At 29.1% G+C, this 18,441-nt stretch overlaps 2 protein-coding genes across 2 annotated transcripts in view; one reads left to right on the top strand and one right to left on the bottom strand.

Moving 5' to 3' along the window:
- LOC136977327 (ATP-binding cassette sub-family C member 4-like) overlaps nucleotides 1-18,441 on the top strand; it is a 231,954-nt gene that overhangs the window by 116,029 nt on the left and 97,484 nt on the right. The window lies entirely within an intron of this gene.
- Nucleotides 1-18,441, bottom strand: part of LOC136977328 (ATP-binding cassette sub-family C member 4-like) — a 31,993-nt gene that overhangs the window by 13,074 nt on the left and 478 nt on the right. The window contains exons 2-15 of the mRNA XM_067272796.1: nucleotides 10,434-10,544; nucleotides 9,827-9,932; nucleotides 9,535-9,753; nucleotides 8,476-8,565; nucleotides 7,012-7,175; nucleotides 5,598-5,723; nucleotides 5,253-5,502; nucleotides 4,306-4,419; nucleotides 2,377-2,463; nucleotides 1,965-2,156; nucleotides 1,258-1,352; nucleotides 1,060-1,146; nucleotides 893-989; nucleotides 319-504 (exon numbers count right to left, since the gene is read on the bottom strand). Coding sequence (XP_067128897.1) covers nucleotides 319-504; nucleotides 893-989; nucleotides 1,060-1,146; nucleotides 1,258-1,352; nucleotides 1,965-2,156; nucleotides 2,377-2,463; nucleotides 4,306-4,419; nucleotides 5,253-5,502; nucleotides 5,598-5,723; nucleotides 7,012-7,175; nucleotides 8,476-8,565; nucleotides 9,535-9,753; nucleotides 9,827-9,932; nucleotides 10,434-10,544 — 1,924 coding nt within the window. The remainder of the gene's footprint in view (nucleotides 1-318; nucleotides 505-892; nucleotides 990-1,059; nucleotides 1,147-1,257; nucleotides 1,353-1,964; nucleotides 2,157-2,376; nucleotides 2,464-4,305; nucleotides 4,420-5,252; nucleotides 5,503-5,597; nucleotides 5,724-7,011; nucleotides 7,176-8,475; nucleotides 8,566-9,534; nucleotides 9,754-9,826; nucleotides 9,933-10,433; nucleotides 10,545-18,441) is intronic.

Below are 18,441 nucleotides of genomic sequence, written 5' to 3'. Positions count from 1 at the left end.
TTAACCTTATTCAATGTAAATTTACCATCTTGTGTTTGTTTTGCAGTGCAATTGAAAATTGTATGCCCATGATACAAATAGTTAGTCCATATATTCACAGATTAGGCATAATTCCTCAATAACGAAACAACTAGCAAGTGAAATACGGTTATTGTTCTGATTTACTGTCAAATTACTTGATATACCCCATCAAAGATTAATATGTTATAATAAAAAAAAGTTCTGATAAAATTATAAATACTACATAATTGTAGTTACAATGATATAATAAGTAACCGTATTTAAAGAATTTTGTAAACAATCAAAGTCAACTCTTACTACATTATTGTTAACTTCGACATCTTGATGTACGTCAACTTGTTTATTGTCTAGTATTTCTTTGTCATTGAAACATACGGTCGATAGTTCCATGCTACTTTTAACAATTTCATTTTCCCATGAATTTCCTGCATAGCGTTCAGAAATTTTCATTTGATTATAATTGCCAAAGAATTCACATTTTCCCTGAAATAAAACAACGTAATGATATATAAACAATATTTAAAGGATATTTGTTTAAAGAATAAATTAATGCATGTTACACAAATATTTTCCATCATCTTTATACAGTACAGAACTGTAATACAAATATAGTGACTTAAAAACATGGAAATAATCGTTTTATAAAAGTGAATATTTGGAGGTTGTTTTTTAAATGAAATTTTGAATTTTATGAAGAAACTGTCATAGAAAATAACCTGCAAATAATTCTTGAAAATGGCGGCAGGTTTACTGCACTAATTTAAAGTTTAAAAATAGCGCTCTGTTTACAGGTTCGACTGTATTACTGAATAAAATGACTAACACAAAAGATTATCAAGCAAAGTTAAGTACGATATATTCATTTTCTCACCTTATTTAACACTAAAATTTTAGTTGTAGAATTTAAAAATTGTATTTGATGTGTAACAAGAATGCAAACTTTTTCTTTTAAATATTCTTTTATACATCTGAAAAATAAGAAAATTTTTAAATACATTAAAATCTACATATTGGCTAACATTTAAATCCACTATTTACTTTACGAATAAGTGTTTCGCTACTGGAGCATCAACAGCACTCAACGGATCATCAAGGAGGAATATATCTGCATCTACGTATAATGCTCTGAAAATATATATTTAAATATATTTACAGCATAATTAATGTGTATTACATCCAAAAGCAATATCTACGATTGTATTGATCTCATTCCTCTTAAAATAAAAATTTTCTGACCTTGCAAGATTAATTCTTGCTTTCTGACCACCGCTCATCATCACTCCTCTTTCACCTACAACTGTCAAATCTTCTTCTGGAAATAAACTTATATCCTAAAATAAGTAAACCCCATATTAGTAATTCTCATAATATGTATATAGAAGTAAAACTTTATATGCAAAACGTATACAAGTATACATATTCTAAAATATTTAAATATATGATTATAGAGTAACCCCATTTAATATATTATAATTATAAAAATTTACATGTCCCATATCATACAAACTCAGATTATCTTTCCTTTCATAATCTGATATCTGGATACATTGTCTTCTTTTGAATGGTTGACTAAAGCCTCCTTATACACAAACGTAATCTTTGATTAAAATATATGTAAACCATGTTGTATGGCAAAAGTCTTTTTCTTTTTCGTTTTTACAATCCAATGACAGATAGTGTACAATTAAATTCATTCTAATAATAATCTACATAAGCTCTTTATTTTCGTTTCAAAATTATATATTTTTCGTTTTTCTATTCAAGAGGATTGAATGGTTGAAAGGTTTATTTTTATTACATTATTTTAACAAAATAACCAAAAACACTTTTAAAAATATTAAAATTGAATGGGTTTATGAGGTCGGTTGATTCTTAGTTTGAATAGAAAATAATATGTTTTCTACGTCGACTTTTGCAAGCAAAAACATAAAATATTTTATTACCTTCTCAAGGGCCGTTATTTTTAAAATTTCCCTATATTTCCTTTCTCGATATTCTTCTCCAAATAAGATATTTTCTCTTATTGTTCCGTTAAATATCCAGGCTTCTTGTGAAGCATAAGAAACTTTTCCTTTCACTGATACTCTTCCAGAAATAATCGGAATTTCTCTCAATATTGACATTAGTAAAGAAGTCTGGTTCAAAAAAAGGTATAAAATTATTAGGAGTTAGGAAAAAATTTTTACGTTAGTAGAGAGTAGATTTATTTTGTAATATATGGAAACTTATATAGAATACAAGTATCTAAGTTGATCTATCTTTTTAATTTACAAGTTCTTACTTAATCTGAACAATTTAGAAGATATACAATAGATTATTAATATTAAATTTTAAATCAAATATCGACATATTCACCTTTCCTGATCCAACAGAACCTATAATAGTTAATAACTCTCCAGGTTTTATACTTAGTGATATATCATCTAATGTTGGATTATATTCCTTAAAAAAAGTACAAAGTTATTAAAATAATATATATATAAAGTGTATCTTAAATAATGCACAGTATAAAGTTTATATGTAAAATTTTGATGTGACACTATCAAAAATAGTAAAAATTTTACAACCTACGTAAGACTACAATCAATTCGCAAATCGTAAACTAAATTCAAATTAGATCACTTCTAAACCGATTGTTAACTCAGAAGTTTTTGAATGCATCTGGAAAGATACTTCTGTTACATAACAAGACAAAAGGAATTAATTGATTAAGTCATAACATGTGATTATAGAGTTTATGCATTTTATTATATTTATTCTAAAGTTTCTTGTACGTTTCATTTCTACTTATGGTATCTATCATTCATAAAGTTATGAAGGTTTTAACGGGGGTTGAGTTATGTTGGACATCCAAAAAGGGGAGGGGGTTACAGAAACTAGGACAAACTGAGACAAGAGGTGGTGTAAAAGTTTTATAATGCTAAGTGTGAATTGTTTATAAATAAAAAGTTTTTACTAAATTGTATTTATGTTATTTCTCAATTTTTTTAAAAATTGACTTACACCACTTTCAAAATAAACGGTCCATATATACGATGTACGAGGGCTATTTTTTAAATAAGGTCCGTTTGTGAATGAAAGTGAGAATAGTGCGCAATCACGACAGTACGCATGCGCTTCTGCTCCGAGCAAGCTTGGCGCGCGTTTTGACGCCATATGCAGCCATATCGTCTGTCTGTATGCTGAGCTGTAGAGGTTTAAAATGTTTAAGAAAATTGAGTCTCCCACCGACTGTGAGATACGATCAGTTATTCGATTCTTGAATGCAAGAAACTTGGCAGCAGCGGAAATTCACCGTCAGATTTGTGAAGTTTACGGTGATAATGCTATGAGTGACAGTAAAGTTCGAAAATGGGTAAGAATGTTCAAGGATGGGCGAGTCAATGTGCATGAGGAGCCACGCCCTGGCCGACCTTCTCCGATTTCTGAAGATTTGGTTCGTGATGTGGATAACAAAATTTAAGAGGACTGACAATTCACGATTTCAATGTTATCAATTGTATTTCCACAGATTTCAAGATCAGTTTTGTATACCATTGTTTCGGAGAAACTGAATTATCGAAAATTGTGTTCTCGGTGGGTTCCAAGACTGCTTTCTGACGATCACAAAACAAAAAGATTGGATAGTGCTTTATCGTTTTTGACTCTATACGATCATCCACACAGTCCAGACCTTGCACCCAGTGATTTTCACTTGTTTCGATACTTAAAGGAGTTCCTTGGTGGTCAACATTTCAACGACGAAGAAGAAGTGAAAACTGCAGTCGTGGATTGGGCTTCTTGACAGGCGGCAGATTTCTTTGAAGTCGGAATTCAAAAAATTGTTGAGCGGTATGACAAATGTTTAAACAAAATGGAAATTATGTAGAAAAGTAGATAAAAGTATGTAGAATATGGAAAAAAAATATATTTTAACGATATTTACAGTATTTTTCTTCTTATTAAAAAACGGACCTTATTTAAAAAATAGCCTTCGTATATAGTGCTGGACAATAATGTACAGTACATAACATTGAACTTACCTGTATCCAAGTAATAGATAATAAAACTTGATGAGAAAAACCAGTTTTTTTTTATTAATATTGTAATAACTGTTGATCTCAATGTAATTTTGATAAAATTAAATTAGTCAAAACCAGTTTAATTGTGATTTAAAAGCACGAGTTTATCTTTCAATACAATCCTTTCTAATACATGTCATAAAAACAATATCAAATAATAGAAATTCTTAAAAATTTTAATACATCTTCAAAGATAATATGAATTAACTAGAAAGATATTTACTTTATTCCACGCAGCTGTGACGTTTTCCATCCATACTCCACATTTTGTTAACATTAACCTTTCTTCTATCACATTAACTGAACTGTTGTCTTTTTCTTGAAGCAGGAGAAAATGCTAAATAAAATTTTAAAACAATTTTATAAAGAAGATTTGTGAACTGTAATTTCATAAGTTTCATAAAACGATTGTGAACTGTATTTTGAAATCATTTTATCAAGATTGTTGATGAGATATGTATGAAAATAATAGCCTGTACAGATAAAAAATGAGAAACTAACTATTAATTTTTATTAAAACAGCATCAAAACCGAACCTTCTTTAATTAAAAAGGAGAGGAACTAGTATTATATTAAAAGTATAACAGTAATAACCATGAAATGAAACACTGCAGACAACGTAGAGATATTATATTTTTGAAATCACCAGGTATTTATTGTTCAAAAAATCTGCAATGAATAGAATTTACCCTGCAGTTGCTTCGTTGCTTATTTTGTGGCTACGTATACCCACCTTAAATTTTATATTTATTTGTACATATGTATGTTATATTGAGTTATTTTCAGCATGCTGAGACCGCGAGCAGAAGATGAATTTTAGCATTTGCTAAAAAATACCAGAAGAAATCAATCAAGAGGATATGATGGCACAGATGGTGCATGGAGTATCATGATTAATAAGTAAAGTAATAATTTAAATGGGAATACATAGATTACTATAGTACTAATACAGACTTAAATCATTTGAATTACATAAAACAATATAATTCCTACTTCATATTAACAATGATGTAAAGTAGTAGCTCGTTGGTCATACAGGTATGAATGATGTTAGAATAATGATAAGATGGCTTATTTTTAGGAAAATTTATATAGAGACAGAGATGATTCCAGGTTTACTTCGAAATTAATTAATGTAATTTATATAAAATTTAATAAATTGATAGTTACCTGAAGCCTTTTCAATGAAATAAAAATTTCTGCCACAAGATTAACAGCGAAGGAAAATATTGAAATAACACTGAAGTAAATGATAATAGAAAACATTGTAGTGACGAAAACAATTTGAGCATTTAGTTGGCCACCGAATAGAAAAAACACAAGGAAAGTGAGGCAAGAAAATAATCTTGATAAAGGAAATCCTAATGTTAACAATATTCCGCGAGCATATAAGAACTTCCGAATTGTTTTTATTTCTTTCCTGAAAATATTTAAAAAATATTTATTAGAAATTTCAGTTAGAGAAAAATAATTGATAAATAAATTTCAGTGTAATTAAAACATGATTATACTTACGCTCTTATTTTTTCTATTAATGCAGCATAAGGCAATTCCCAAGTGTACATTTTAACTAATCTCATGCCAGCAATCATTTCATTCAACAGATTTAACCTTTCGTCTCCCAATATGGCTGCCTGTAATCTGTGACGAGAAATATTGTAAAAATAGATGTATGAAACATAGTAAAAATGTATAAATGAAAACATTTAAATTGTGAAATTTGCATCTCATAATTAATAACTGAATTTTTTTCGACTTTTTTCTCCTTATGGATACCAAGAGAGCCTTTTAAATCCTATCTGCTGGATAACTAAGGCAGTTTTGACGTTTTCCGAACGCCGTAGATCTGGAATCAAATCTGTGCAGAAGAAAAATCCCGGGAAGTTTTTAGAGGAGTTATTTCGGATATGTTAAGGCCCAGCTCTTTCCATATTCCAGCCCATGTTGGTCTGGATAAATTCAGTAAATGGTTTCCAGTCAAGGTCTTGTTATTGCTGATAGAACAAAAGAAAACATCAGCAAAATACGAAGGAATGATTTCCTTTAGAGCATGCGAACAGACATAAGTTGCAGTAAACTACTGCTATACATCTGTTTCAAATTTTGGGAATTCAGCATAGGCCTATATCTGTACATGTCATTGTTTACAACGGAATTTGCAATGAATAATCAAACTTTATAGTGCATAAAGTTTGTTCTCGTATTTTTCCAAGGGTAGTTAACAGATGATCAAAGAGAAGAAAGTGCACTTATAAACGATATGCATGTAAATTGAACGAAACATCTAAAAGTCCTTGGAATAAGGTTTGAAATCTGCAAACAGAACTTGAAATGTAACACAAGATTTACTGAAAAGACATTTTTATTGGTGAATTTTGTGTTAAATTTTATAACGACAAATATATGTCACTGAAAGCTGATTTTTCTACTCCGACTCTGAACGATTACAACGATTAACCTTACTAAGTTTTACTGATGCTCACATGGTAAAAACAATTTAAACAAAACTTGATCTGTTATCAATATAATTCCAGAACATTATTAATTGTTTACTTATAACTTTTATAAATAACGTTAAATAATTAAGAGTGAATATCAACGCCAAATTTTCCACTAAACACATCACACATTGTTAAGGTCTGCAATCTGAAAACCCCGAAATTGGAATAAAGAAAGCAGTTTTACAATTGCAGTTGTACCTCCATTTATAAATATATTTTGAAGATGCATTTACATGAAATTACCTTATGATTTCTTAAATTTTATGAAGATTCCCCTAAGCAGAAGTATTGAGCATTCCTACATAATTTATTAGAGTTATATTATTATTGTATTATGGATATTTTACAAAAAAGCATTCATATAATTCATTTACTTATAAATACACTAAGTACAGTACTTATAGTTATTTAAATTAAATATTAATTACCTAAGTTTTGAATATAATTTTGCAAACAATATTTTCATCGGAATAAAAATAAGTATCGCCGACATTCCAACTATAATGGCCCATCCGTAATACTTCCACAACAAGATTGTGGTAATAATAATTAAAAATGGATTTGTACATAAATATAAAACAGTGAAGAGATTCTGTAATGAAAGAAAAATTACGTGCATAAGAGAATCTATTATATAGAGTTTTCTAAAACACAATGAAAATATATAACTTTAGAAAATATATTTCATATTACTTATTCTATAGCAAAAGCAAAAGATTGATATACACAAATGTTTTTTTTTTTTGTGTGTTAATCAATGAATTAAATTTACAGTAACGTAGTATAAAACAGATGAAGAAGCAATTGAACAGGTAAACAATACATGAATTTACATCAAGACTTTAAACTCACAATAATTTTGATCGAATGAATGAATTTAAATGACTAATTTTTGTATACTAATTTGTTTGTAACATTTTATTTATCGAGGAGGCACACTGTACTGTTAGAAATTAAACTTGATATATAGAAAACACAATGAAATGTCTGTTAAGGCCAATGCCTACACTCTGAGGTGCTACGCACTAATAACGACGAACATCCGTTGACTTCTTCAAAGTAATTTTCTGTATTTCTTAGATTTCTCTGGCCTCATTCAGTGGATCCAATGATGAGGCCAGAGAAAGACGAAATGCGTCAAAATTTTGAAAAAAAACGTAAAATAAATGTTTATCTGTTGATTGTTAGTAAGTCTTTGCCTTAAATTTCTCGAAATAAGAATAGAACGAATTTTATCTACTTGTTAAATAGTTCTAAAAATAGATTATTATTACCCTTTGATGTATATATACAACCGGATCCATTGTTTTAAATTTAATTTTATATATAGATTTATGCACGTTTCATGATATGCTCAATGTACGTTCTTCTGGTAAATTTTATATTCTGTAACATGAGTATTAAGTGACTTTCTTTTTTAACTTGTACTAAATCCACACTGGGTATTCCAGAAAGAAAATTGCTATGTCGGATTCACACGTAGAGTATATTTTGAAAAAGGCACTGTGTAATTTACCCTACAATAAGACATGTAGTTTATCACAAGTTATTTCAAAAGTACATTTCTGTATTGTAACAGTATAAATTTTATTGAATATTTCCATAAATACAGAGATTATAAATTATTAAAAATAAATTTACTCATTCTAGTTAATTAGAAGTAAAAATTTGACATGGTGTATTTCTGAAAATTAAATGCATCATATCAAACTAAGTAATTATATTTTACAATAGGCCTATAATTAATTATTAGATATTGTCAAAGATCGTGTGATTGAAGATTTAGAAAGATTTAAATGCGATGTTTAATGAAGATATAATATTTTCTGCAACATACGTTCTTATTACTATATTAGAATTAATTTTTATTTCAAAAGACTTCTTTAACTTACATTGTTAAACTTGCTGACATCATTTGCAAGGAGATTTACCATCTGTCCTACATTCGACTTTGCCAGAGATGAAGAACTTAAATTAATTGCCTACATGTAAAACATAATAATTAAAATAAATAAGTATTCGAGAATTTTTACTTAACTTTCAATGATCAAATATAATTTTTAATAACGCTACTAATATCATATTATTAATTAAAATGTTAAGTCTTTTAAAGTATAATTATTTAAAGTAAAGTTATAATCAGGATCAGAGAATTATTACAGTCAATTCTCTGATCCTGTGAGTTTAGCATTAAATCGAGTTAGCGTCTGAAATTCACCTTCATTTATGAAATGCCAAATTCTTCAGTTTAGAACGTGAAAGACGTTAAAATCCTTTTTCTACTGAATGGACCACCAGTAGCTAAGTGGATAAACAACTGACCACTGATAATTTATGAGTTCGCGCGTCGCAAATAAACTGATCACGTGGAGTTTTCCGCATTTTATCTACTTTTGTTAGTTTTAAATAGCTATCCTCCATCGTTAGATCACACACATATCACATTACCTTATACAAAACAAACAAACATTTATGGTAAAAATCCGTTCACAAGTATTCACTAATGCATTACTATAAAGGAATGTACAGTAATTTATGGAGTTCTGACTAAATTTATCATAAAGGGTGCCTATAATTAAAGTATACCAATTTGGTTCATACTCAAAATAAAACTTTTAGAGATAAAAATCGATAAAATTTTCCATGCACGTTTATCTGTACACGAAAAACTACGAAGAAAGTTTTAAAAAATTACTAAAATTTAGCCACTAGAAATCCAGAGCAGCTTCAAGGCAACTTTTAAACATGCACACTGCAATTCTCAATCAAACATTGCAACCGAGTTACCCCGTACAAACAGGTGAATGCAACACGCCAAGACTAAATACGTCTTGTTTAGTTCTCATAAATCCACAACGAAACCGATTTGAAAATAAATACATTAATATTTTATTACACAATAAATAAGAAACGCCAACTAAATTATAATTTTGAAATTATTTGAAACTCACCTTTCTGTATATAAGAGTGCAAAAAGATATCTTTAACTTCATGCCTAATACTTCCATTATAAAATAATCGATATTATATATTAGCATATAGATTATAGTTAGGACAATGAATGCAGCACATGATAAGTAAACATTTAGTTCATTCCATTCTGATTTGTTTTCATAATGATTTATTATAACACCCAAAATGTATGCTTGACTTGTAAATACTACAGTTTCCTGTAAATATATATTTCAGTTATTTCAATCATTCTTAATAATGTGTCATGTTTAAAATCAAACGTGGTAGTACCTGAATTAGAGCAAGGAATACAACTATTAAATACTTCCATCCTATAAATCGTAACAAAGCTTTAAAAATGCTTGGATTATTCTTCTTTACTTCCTTATTCCACTCTCTGAAATAAACTTTTAATAAATTTTTCAGAACTGAAAATATTTTCATCATAGATCATTGTTATTCATAACGTTATACAATGTGAGTAATGAACAATGTAATATTTAATACACTGTATTGTTCTACTAAACAGTTATTCATACAAGCTTCTCCTAAAGTAAACCCTTATTGGTGACATGATTTGAACCATCAAATCAATTATAATTATTTCATTATATATTGAAAATGACCCCCCCTTTCAGTATTACAAGCGCAAAACCTCCGTAGTACATGGGGCATCTTGCATCATGATAACGTAGCATCATGGAGTAATTTAAATTAATACATAGTGTGTCATTTATGATTACGTTATATTTATGGATTATTTATGAACCCATAGAATTTGGATGATATCCAGAGAAAATACTTTCCGAAAGTACATTTTAAAGCATGTCTTGATCTCTACGTTTTAACGCGTACCTTGTAAATTAACCCTTTAAATCAAACTTTGTAACATACTTACTTTTGAAGTAAATTCCCAAGATATTCTGAAGAATGATACTGAGAAGTTTCATATAAATCATCTTCTTTTAAAAATTCTTTTCTTCCTTTGATCAATAATGGGAACAGCCATCTACAAAACATATAAACAAGTATATTATTATAATAAAGAAAATAAAAAGTGCGTATATGTGAATACCAATGATGTACCCAATACTAAAGTCATTTACCTTTAGTGTAGAAAATAGTGCAACATCATTACACTTTTATGTGGTTAAGAATAAGTACTATATTGTCAATTGTGTTCCGTATAAAATATAAGTTATTCGTATTCTTAAAAATTCATTAAAGATTTTAACTCGATTTTATATATGAGGAATTAACTATGAACCTTTTATAAACGAAAGAGAACTATGTGTAAAAAAATTATTAAAACACATTTGTGAAATCAGTGTTAAAGTAGAAAACGCTTGGTGTTATATTTATTCCATAAAACAGGAAAAGAAGAATAGTGTCAAAAATTAGTGTCTATAAAAATTTATGAGTTTAATAAGCCTGGGAATAAATAAATCAATGTCTTTTAAATATATATTTTGTCATCATTAGTTTATTAATAAAAAATAAAAAGTTATTGATATTTAATTTAAATATGCCATCTAATTTCTATATATATCTATAATAAATGATATCCTTTATATAAACCTGTTTATTAGTACTGTACAGTACGTTATAAAACCTCTAACCAAGCAATGCTTTTATCGTGAGAAGTTATCAATCTATGAAGGATTAATGGTACTTAAATTATTCGCAGTGTCCTTGATAGCAAAAATTAAAATTTTTTGTGCATATTGGTAAAAGGGTTTACAACTATATAAAGAACAAAAAAGCAGACAGTATATAGATTAAATTGTTACTAATTTTTCTTTATTTCTAATATTTTTATCTAACTTGACAGATTTCATTACATATATAGCATTTCAGGTAATTGTTTACTTGTTTTTATAATTATTTCTCTTTGTTTTGTTAAGCTATTATATCTCTTTTAACTCGATTAAACTTTATCACTGATTTTCGTATTAATTTTAGTATTTATATTTAATAGTTGCACATATTGAGTGTCATTATCTTCTTCCTACTCACTTAGTCATAACATATAAAAATTTACTCGTAGAAAAGACTGTAAAATTACCGAAATACAGTTATATTTTTAATTTACTAATAAATATATAATTAAGTAAATTAAAAATATAACTGAAAAAAATATACAGAAATAAAAACTGAAAATAAAAAACTGAATAAAATTGGTAAACATATTTCGTGCACTCTATTACTTTCCGCTTATTTTAAATTAAGTTTTTTTTTAAATAGAAAAATTATAGCTTTTACACACACCAGTTTCTTTTTTAAATATATATAAACATTTCAAAAAACGAGTACTTCATTCATTAAAGACAAAAGGTTATTTAAATTTAATTTAAATGTGCAACCTTATTTTCATATACGTCTAAAATAGTTGTTAACTTTATATATATATAATAAACAGATATATATTTCTGTTTATTAGAAGATAAAACCTGTAACGAAACACTAATTTAATCTTTGCAGGTCATGTAACTATAGATTAAATAAACATAAATATTGTTAATATTCTATTATTATTTTTATAACCAATACCAGATTTCATTAGGTTTTTAATTACTTTTCATATGTAACTCATCCATTCCTGCAATTATCAACGATCTAAAGAGCACTTACAAATGAAGTAATATCCATATTTAACAACGTAAATTAAACAAAAACAGAATATTATTTGCATTAAAGTATCTATTTTTTAATTCTAATTAAAAGTAATTAATTAAAAGTTTAATTAATAGTATCTATATTATATGCATTTTATATTTATATAACTAAAATATTAACATATTTTAGTTATATAAATATAAAATGCATATAATAAAGTAAGCGGAATGAAGGTAAAAATAGATAACCACGAATATTTGTATATGTTTGCTAATATAATTTTTGATAATATCGCTGATAACGTACATTTTTTTAATCTTAATTTTTTTCATGTTGACCCAAATGTTTATATTTCATTCATTGATTGCTATAATGTTTCTAGTTTTTTTTTGTCTTTTGTCCTTGCTCGCAGTAACACGGTTTTGGTTCTATCCGAATTTTGTTGGATCACGTTTTTTATGGGGAGGAGAGGTGTTGACGGGTTATACAGATTTCCCATAAAAAATTTCTGAAGGTTCATCTTCTGAGCTAGATGCTTAATGCCCTGAATCTGCTGTCTGACACCTTTACTATCTGCTCTATCTGGTTTTTAACTAGTTTTCATATTATGAAATTTAACGATTAATTCCAGCATTAACCTACATTATGTAATCTTATCTAAATTGCATAAATTTAGAATACATTAGCTTAAATAAACGTTTTCTATCGATAAACTGAGACATGTTTTAAATTTATAAATATTTATTAGTTAGATTGATAAATAACACCAAGACATAGAAACTGCTATGATTGATTACACAGGTCAACAGTAGTTTCGGTGCCGGGGTATTTTGAGCTGATTTGATATGAATTTGATGCCCTGAATTTAAATATGGCATTAGTTTTTGTCTACGATCTCTAACTTTTAAGATATAGCATTTTAACAAAATACACGTTTCAATATCTTAAGTTAAATCCATGGATCGAATAAAAAAATTAAACGTGGAATTTATATTATTATACGATGCAAGTATTATTCTATACAAAGATAGAGGAAAAAGTCATCGATAAAACTAAATAGTTACACATTGAAGAAGCTGCTTTTCCGTGTCTTTCGTGAATGTATTTTGGAGCAGTCCCTTTTTAAACTCCAGCAGTAATCTGCCATCATATGCGTATCACATCTTTCTTGGTAGCGGTCCTCCATAGTTTTAATATCCTGGTGAAATCCTTTACCTTATTCTTCACTGTTGTCTCCTAAATTTTCAGGAAAACGGTCTAAGTGACTGTGTAAATAGTGCATCTTAATACTCATATTACACCCAAGGGATTTGAAACTGTTAAGCATTTCGTTTACCAGTTGAAAAGAGTTTTCAGCTTTGTGTTTGCCTAGAAAATTTCTGACAACTGCAACAAATGAAGTCCACGCTTTTCACTCGGCTTCATTCATCGAATTTACGAAGGCGGGATCGTTAAAGAGTTGTCTTATTTGTGGGCCGTCAAATATTCCTGCTTTAATTTTTTCCATACTCAACTGAGGCATTTTTTCCCTATATATCGGGGTGGGCAAGCAAGAGTTCAGTGGAAGCCGAAATGTAGGTTTTCAAAAATGCATGGGAGCCGCAGTTCTGTACTGTCGTGGAGGATAGTATGGTAAGGCGAACGATTTTATTATATAATATAAATATAATATAAAACAAATATTGAATTTTTATAATAAACATATTTTCACAAAATTATAAAAGTAAATTTGTAAAAATAATAAGAAAAAACAGAAATTAACACTTTCAGCAAGAGCCGCATGTAACTCAAAAAAGAATCGCATTTGCCCATGCCTGCTATATATGATCCGTTCTTATCAAGAGCCTTTACAAACGGCTTCATTAGGCCTAGCTTGATATGCAGTGGAGGAAAGATAATTTTCTCTCGTTCAACTGAGGGGTCGTTAATGACATTGTTTTCTCCAACATCCATGTTTTCTCTCTTAGGCCACTCTTTTCTAACCCAGTGGTATGTTTTGTCTCTGCTATCCCAGAGGCACAAGAAGCAAGGATATTGGTTTTAGCCAATTTGCTGTCCAAGGAAAAAGTTTACCATTTTTAAGTCTACATAAATTACCCATTGATGTTCATGAAACTTTATCTTCTTCAAGACCAAAGCTATGATGTTATATTCTTCTTTTATTTTCGTTGAGTGAGCAATTGGTATTGAACCATATTTGTTCCCATTGTGTAGAAGGACACATTTCAAACTTCGTTTTGAGCTGTCAATAAATAGGAAATATCTGAATAATTATCTGAAAAATATTCAAGAAGACCCATTTTTTTCCTTGAGTCCTCTAATTTCGAGACAAAACACAAGATTGTCTTCTTGAGAGAAGAACGGTAGCAGATAAGAGAAAAATATATAGGAATCAATGCTTGCATATGTGATTTAGAACTGTACAAACTGGAATTAGAGCTGCACATTTCGTGTAGCACTGTACGTTAAAAAAACACTGATCTTAAAAAGTAGAACTGATAGAGAAAAACTGATTTCATATTTGGATTCGAGCGACCCAAATATAGCTAAAATCAGTTCTAAAATACTAAGCACCAAAAAAAAAAAAAATTGTTTTGTAGGCTTGTGTAATTTTTCGAACCACTTTCCATTGGAAATCACCTCTTATTTAGATAGATACGTGAAAATAACCGCAAAATACTCGAAGTTACTAGCTCATTTCTTAGCTATGAAATCATGTACTGCTATTAAAGTTCGCCTACAAAATGATCTTTCATAAGACAATTTTAACTAATTCTTTTATGAAAGTCATAGTAAAGGTGTAAACCTATCAATCTGGAAGACTCGGGTTCGAATATGTATGATTCAAAATCACTGAAATTTTCCATATATAGTTTTCCCTACACAATATTGAGTCTCTATCCTCTCTCTACGCACCCCATCGTTGGACTGAATAAACTCACGACCTGCTTAATAGAAAGTGCTACAACAGAAAAAGGAGTAAGAAAAACTTCTCAAATTTTAGTTGTTTTATTCACTCGGCCACTGATGGGATGAAGAATTAAAGAGATAATTTTGCAAAGTTAGAAAGAATTCAAATTTGTGGATACAAAGTGTAATGAAAATAGCATGACAACAGTGACTTATTGAAGCAATGATCTGGGTCAATAAACCGAAGAGCCATATTTATAACTTAAAAAGCAGACATGAAAGACATAATTCAGAAGCGTGTAAACATTGCGTGTTTATATGAATCAGTTCTTATAAACAGTCTGGAGATAATATATAAAATAATACCCTTATCATAATCTGAAATCATTTATTTAATCTGCTTCCCCTACATTTTATCTCTCTATTAATGTGATCATTTTTCTCTTTTTTTTTCATTTGTATTCAAATGTCAAGATAATTGTATAATATTTCTCAGTATCAGTTAATATAAATCCTTTGTTATGAATTTTGTCATGTTATTAAGTTGTATATATATTTATTACATTGTTTACAATAGTGTAGAGCAGGGACGGCAACCTTTCAGCGGTGTTGTACCGAACGTAAGTTATAGTGTTATCCGAATGCCGAGATGATTCTACCAAGTTTATTATATACGTTATCAAAATTAGTCCGGTTATAACGGACTTCGAAAGTGTATAATTTTAAAATAACACTGCTATTTTATTGCGAATGTTTTTACTATAAAGTAAAATCATAAAACAATAATGCATTTTTACTAATAGAAAATACAAATATATTATAAAAGACAGTCCTATCAACAAGGAAAATATCAACTGATATATTATATTGAATAAACTTCATCCTCTGGTTAGAGCTGTTTCACAATACGACCCGAGATAAGCTAGTGTTCCAACAATAAACTATTAATTAAATTGCGAATTATGGAAGAGTTTAAAATATTCATTTAGATGTTTTTAATAATGGATTGACCGTATCTTTAAACCATTTATCTTGCTAATTAGAAATTGGATTTCTGCAGCTAATATCATTTCAGAAGCAATCTATTTATGTTTTGAGTTGTTTTTACACGTTTGCTTAACATCAAACCTTAAAGTCAAATTATTGAAAATCACAATTAGCCAGTAAAAGAAAATAAACAGAGCTGTGTGCAATTTGATACAAAAAGAAATTGAAATCTCCAGAAGGCCAATTTTTCTTAGAGTTCTGAAACACGTTTCTAACTGATAAATGTAGAAACGATTAGTCATTGATTATACCTATAATTTTATCATTAAAGCATGTGAGCCATATTTTAAATAAGTGTATCCATTTCATCTAATTGATAAGCATGTTGTCAATTCATTATACTTGCAAATTATTGTTGTGTCTTTTAAGTACATACGATATATTGTGAATGCTGACAATGAGATTGTGAGTGAGAAATTTAGAGGGACCAAAAAATATTGCAACCTAAGAAGAGTGACAAGATATGAACTTCTGGAAGACGTAATTCAAAGCTGATTTCTATTACCCTTAAGAACCTATATATTTATGAAATTTAATAAAAAGTGTGGTGATTGCTTACGAAACTTTCATTTTCTTAAAGAAGTACAGGAGAGGTTTCAGATTAATGGGATGAGGCAAAGTAACACATGGTGCTCTTCCAAGACGAAAAATATTTTCCTGAAGGGCTTTCCACAGGAAGTGGGCCTTTATTTTTGTGCTATATTCGTGAGAAAATCCGGTAATTTTCAGCGTCCAGCAAGAGATTAACTAACAGTTAGGGATTGCAATCCAGCAGTGTTTTCAATCCAGCTGGATTTTTGCTGGACCAACATTATTCCAGCTGGATCCAGCGCAGATGTATTTTTGGTGCAATAAAGTGTTATCTATATATCTATCTATCTATCTATCCAGCAATTTATGGTTTTTTTAAAGAAATAAAACATTTTTTAAAATACTTAAGAAACTTTTATTATTTAGACTGGTCACTATAAATCAGTAAAACTTCTTACACATTTAGGTAGTAAACTTAACTTTGGTTCGGTTTGACACTTCAGATAGAGATAATTAACTTTAAATGTTAAGTTAGACTATAATTATAATGTAATCTTTAAGTTAAATAATAGCAAAGGCAATTCTACTAATTAATTTATATTAATATATTATAATAATGTAAGGACAGATAATCAGTGGCTAAGTGGCTATCAGTCTTACCAGTTTTCTTATATAGGCTCTACATATCAGTCTGTAGTTATTTATAACTAATTTAACTATTTGTGTTAGTAAAGTAGTGAGTAAGTAATTAGTAGTAGTCAAGTAGTTAGTTATTATTATCACAATCATTAATCATATATCTAAGATACTGATACTCATTAATTTAATTAACTATTTAACTAACTAGGTAGTTTCAGTTTCTCGCTAATTTTCACAATAAAATTGCCTAGCGTAGCCCACTAACCACTAACAGAGTAAAAGTTAAAACCTCTTACTTAATATAATTAGAGTATAAGTTATAAAATATTAGTCTTGTCTTGAATAAAGTATTTTAAAGGATTAAATAAAATTAAATCAATCACTTCTGTTATTTTTTGGACTATTCTGGAAGTAGGATCTCAAGAAACAAATGGTATTAATAGTGTTGTCTCCAAACCTACTTCTTAATGAACTGCATATATATATCCTGCTGCGGAGAAAGCCCTTTCTGCCTCTACGTTAGTTGGTTTTAGGGTCATCTAATAATCATAAATCGTTCCGTCACGTGATTCATTGACGGAACGATTGACCGTAAATTAGAATTATGCACCAGGACTAGGAAAGGAGTTACTTATTTTATTTAGCGTGAAGACACTTTATTTAGCGAGAGCGGAAAGTCAACTGGCAATTAGATCAACAGAGGCAAAAAGGCGGGCGGTGCAGTGTAGAGAGGGGGGTGTAGCACGTGCCGCACTGAACGGCAACGTCACTCCTGCCGCTGAGCGATAGCGCACGTAGCAAAGCGGCAACGTAGACTTTTGCGCCATTATTTAAAAAATTAGTTGAGTATTTGCGGATCTGCAGCGCTGGATCCAGCACCAGGTGCTGGATCCAGCAGGCTGAGGAATTTGCTGGATCCAGCTGGATTGCTGGATGAGGGATCCAGCAATTGCAATCCCTACTAACAGTATTTAGTGACGTTATGTATTCAAACATTGTTGGCCCCGTTTCACTGATGATAAATTCAAATATGAGTCTATTCGACTCGAAGACAAAGAAAATGACTATGGCTGCAAAAAAATAATTATTTACAGAGAATAATATACATCTGTTTCATTATTTAGATCATATATCAATTTTCTTATATATAAACGTTTATAAAA

This window comes from Centruroides vittatus, unplaced genomic scaffold, assembly GCF_030686945.1.
Source record: "Centruroides vittatus isolate TY-2023 unplaced genomic scaffold, ASM3068694v2 contig_453, whole genome shotgun sequence".
NCBI classification, from domain to species: Eukaryota; Metazoa; Arthropoda; class Arachnida; order Scorpiones; family Buthidae; genus Centruroides; species Centruroides vittatus.
Note: the sequence above shows the minus strand (reverse complement) of the source record. Positions and strands in the feature narration are given on the sequence as shown.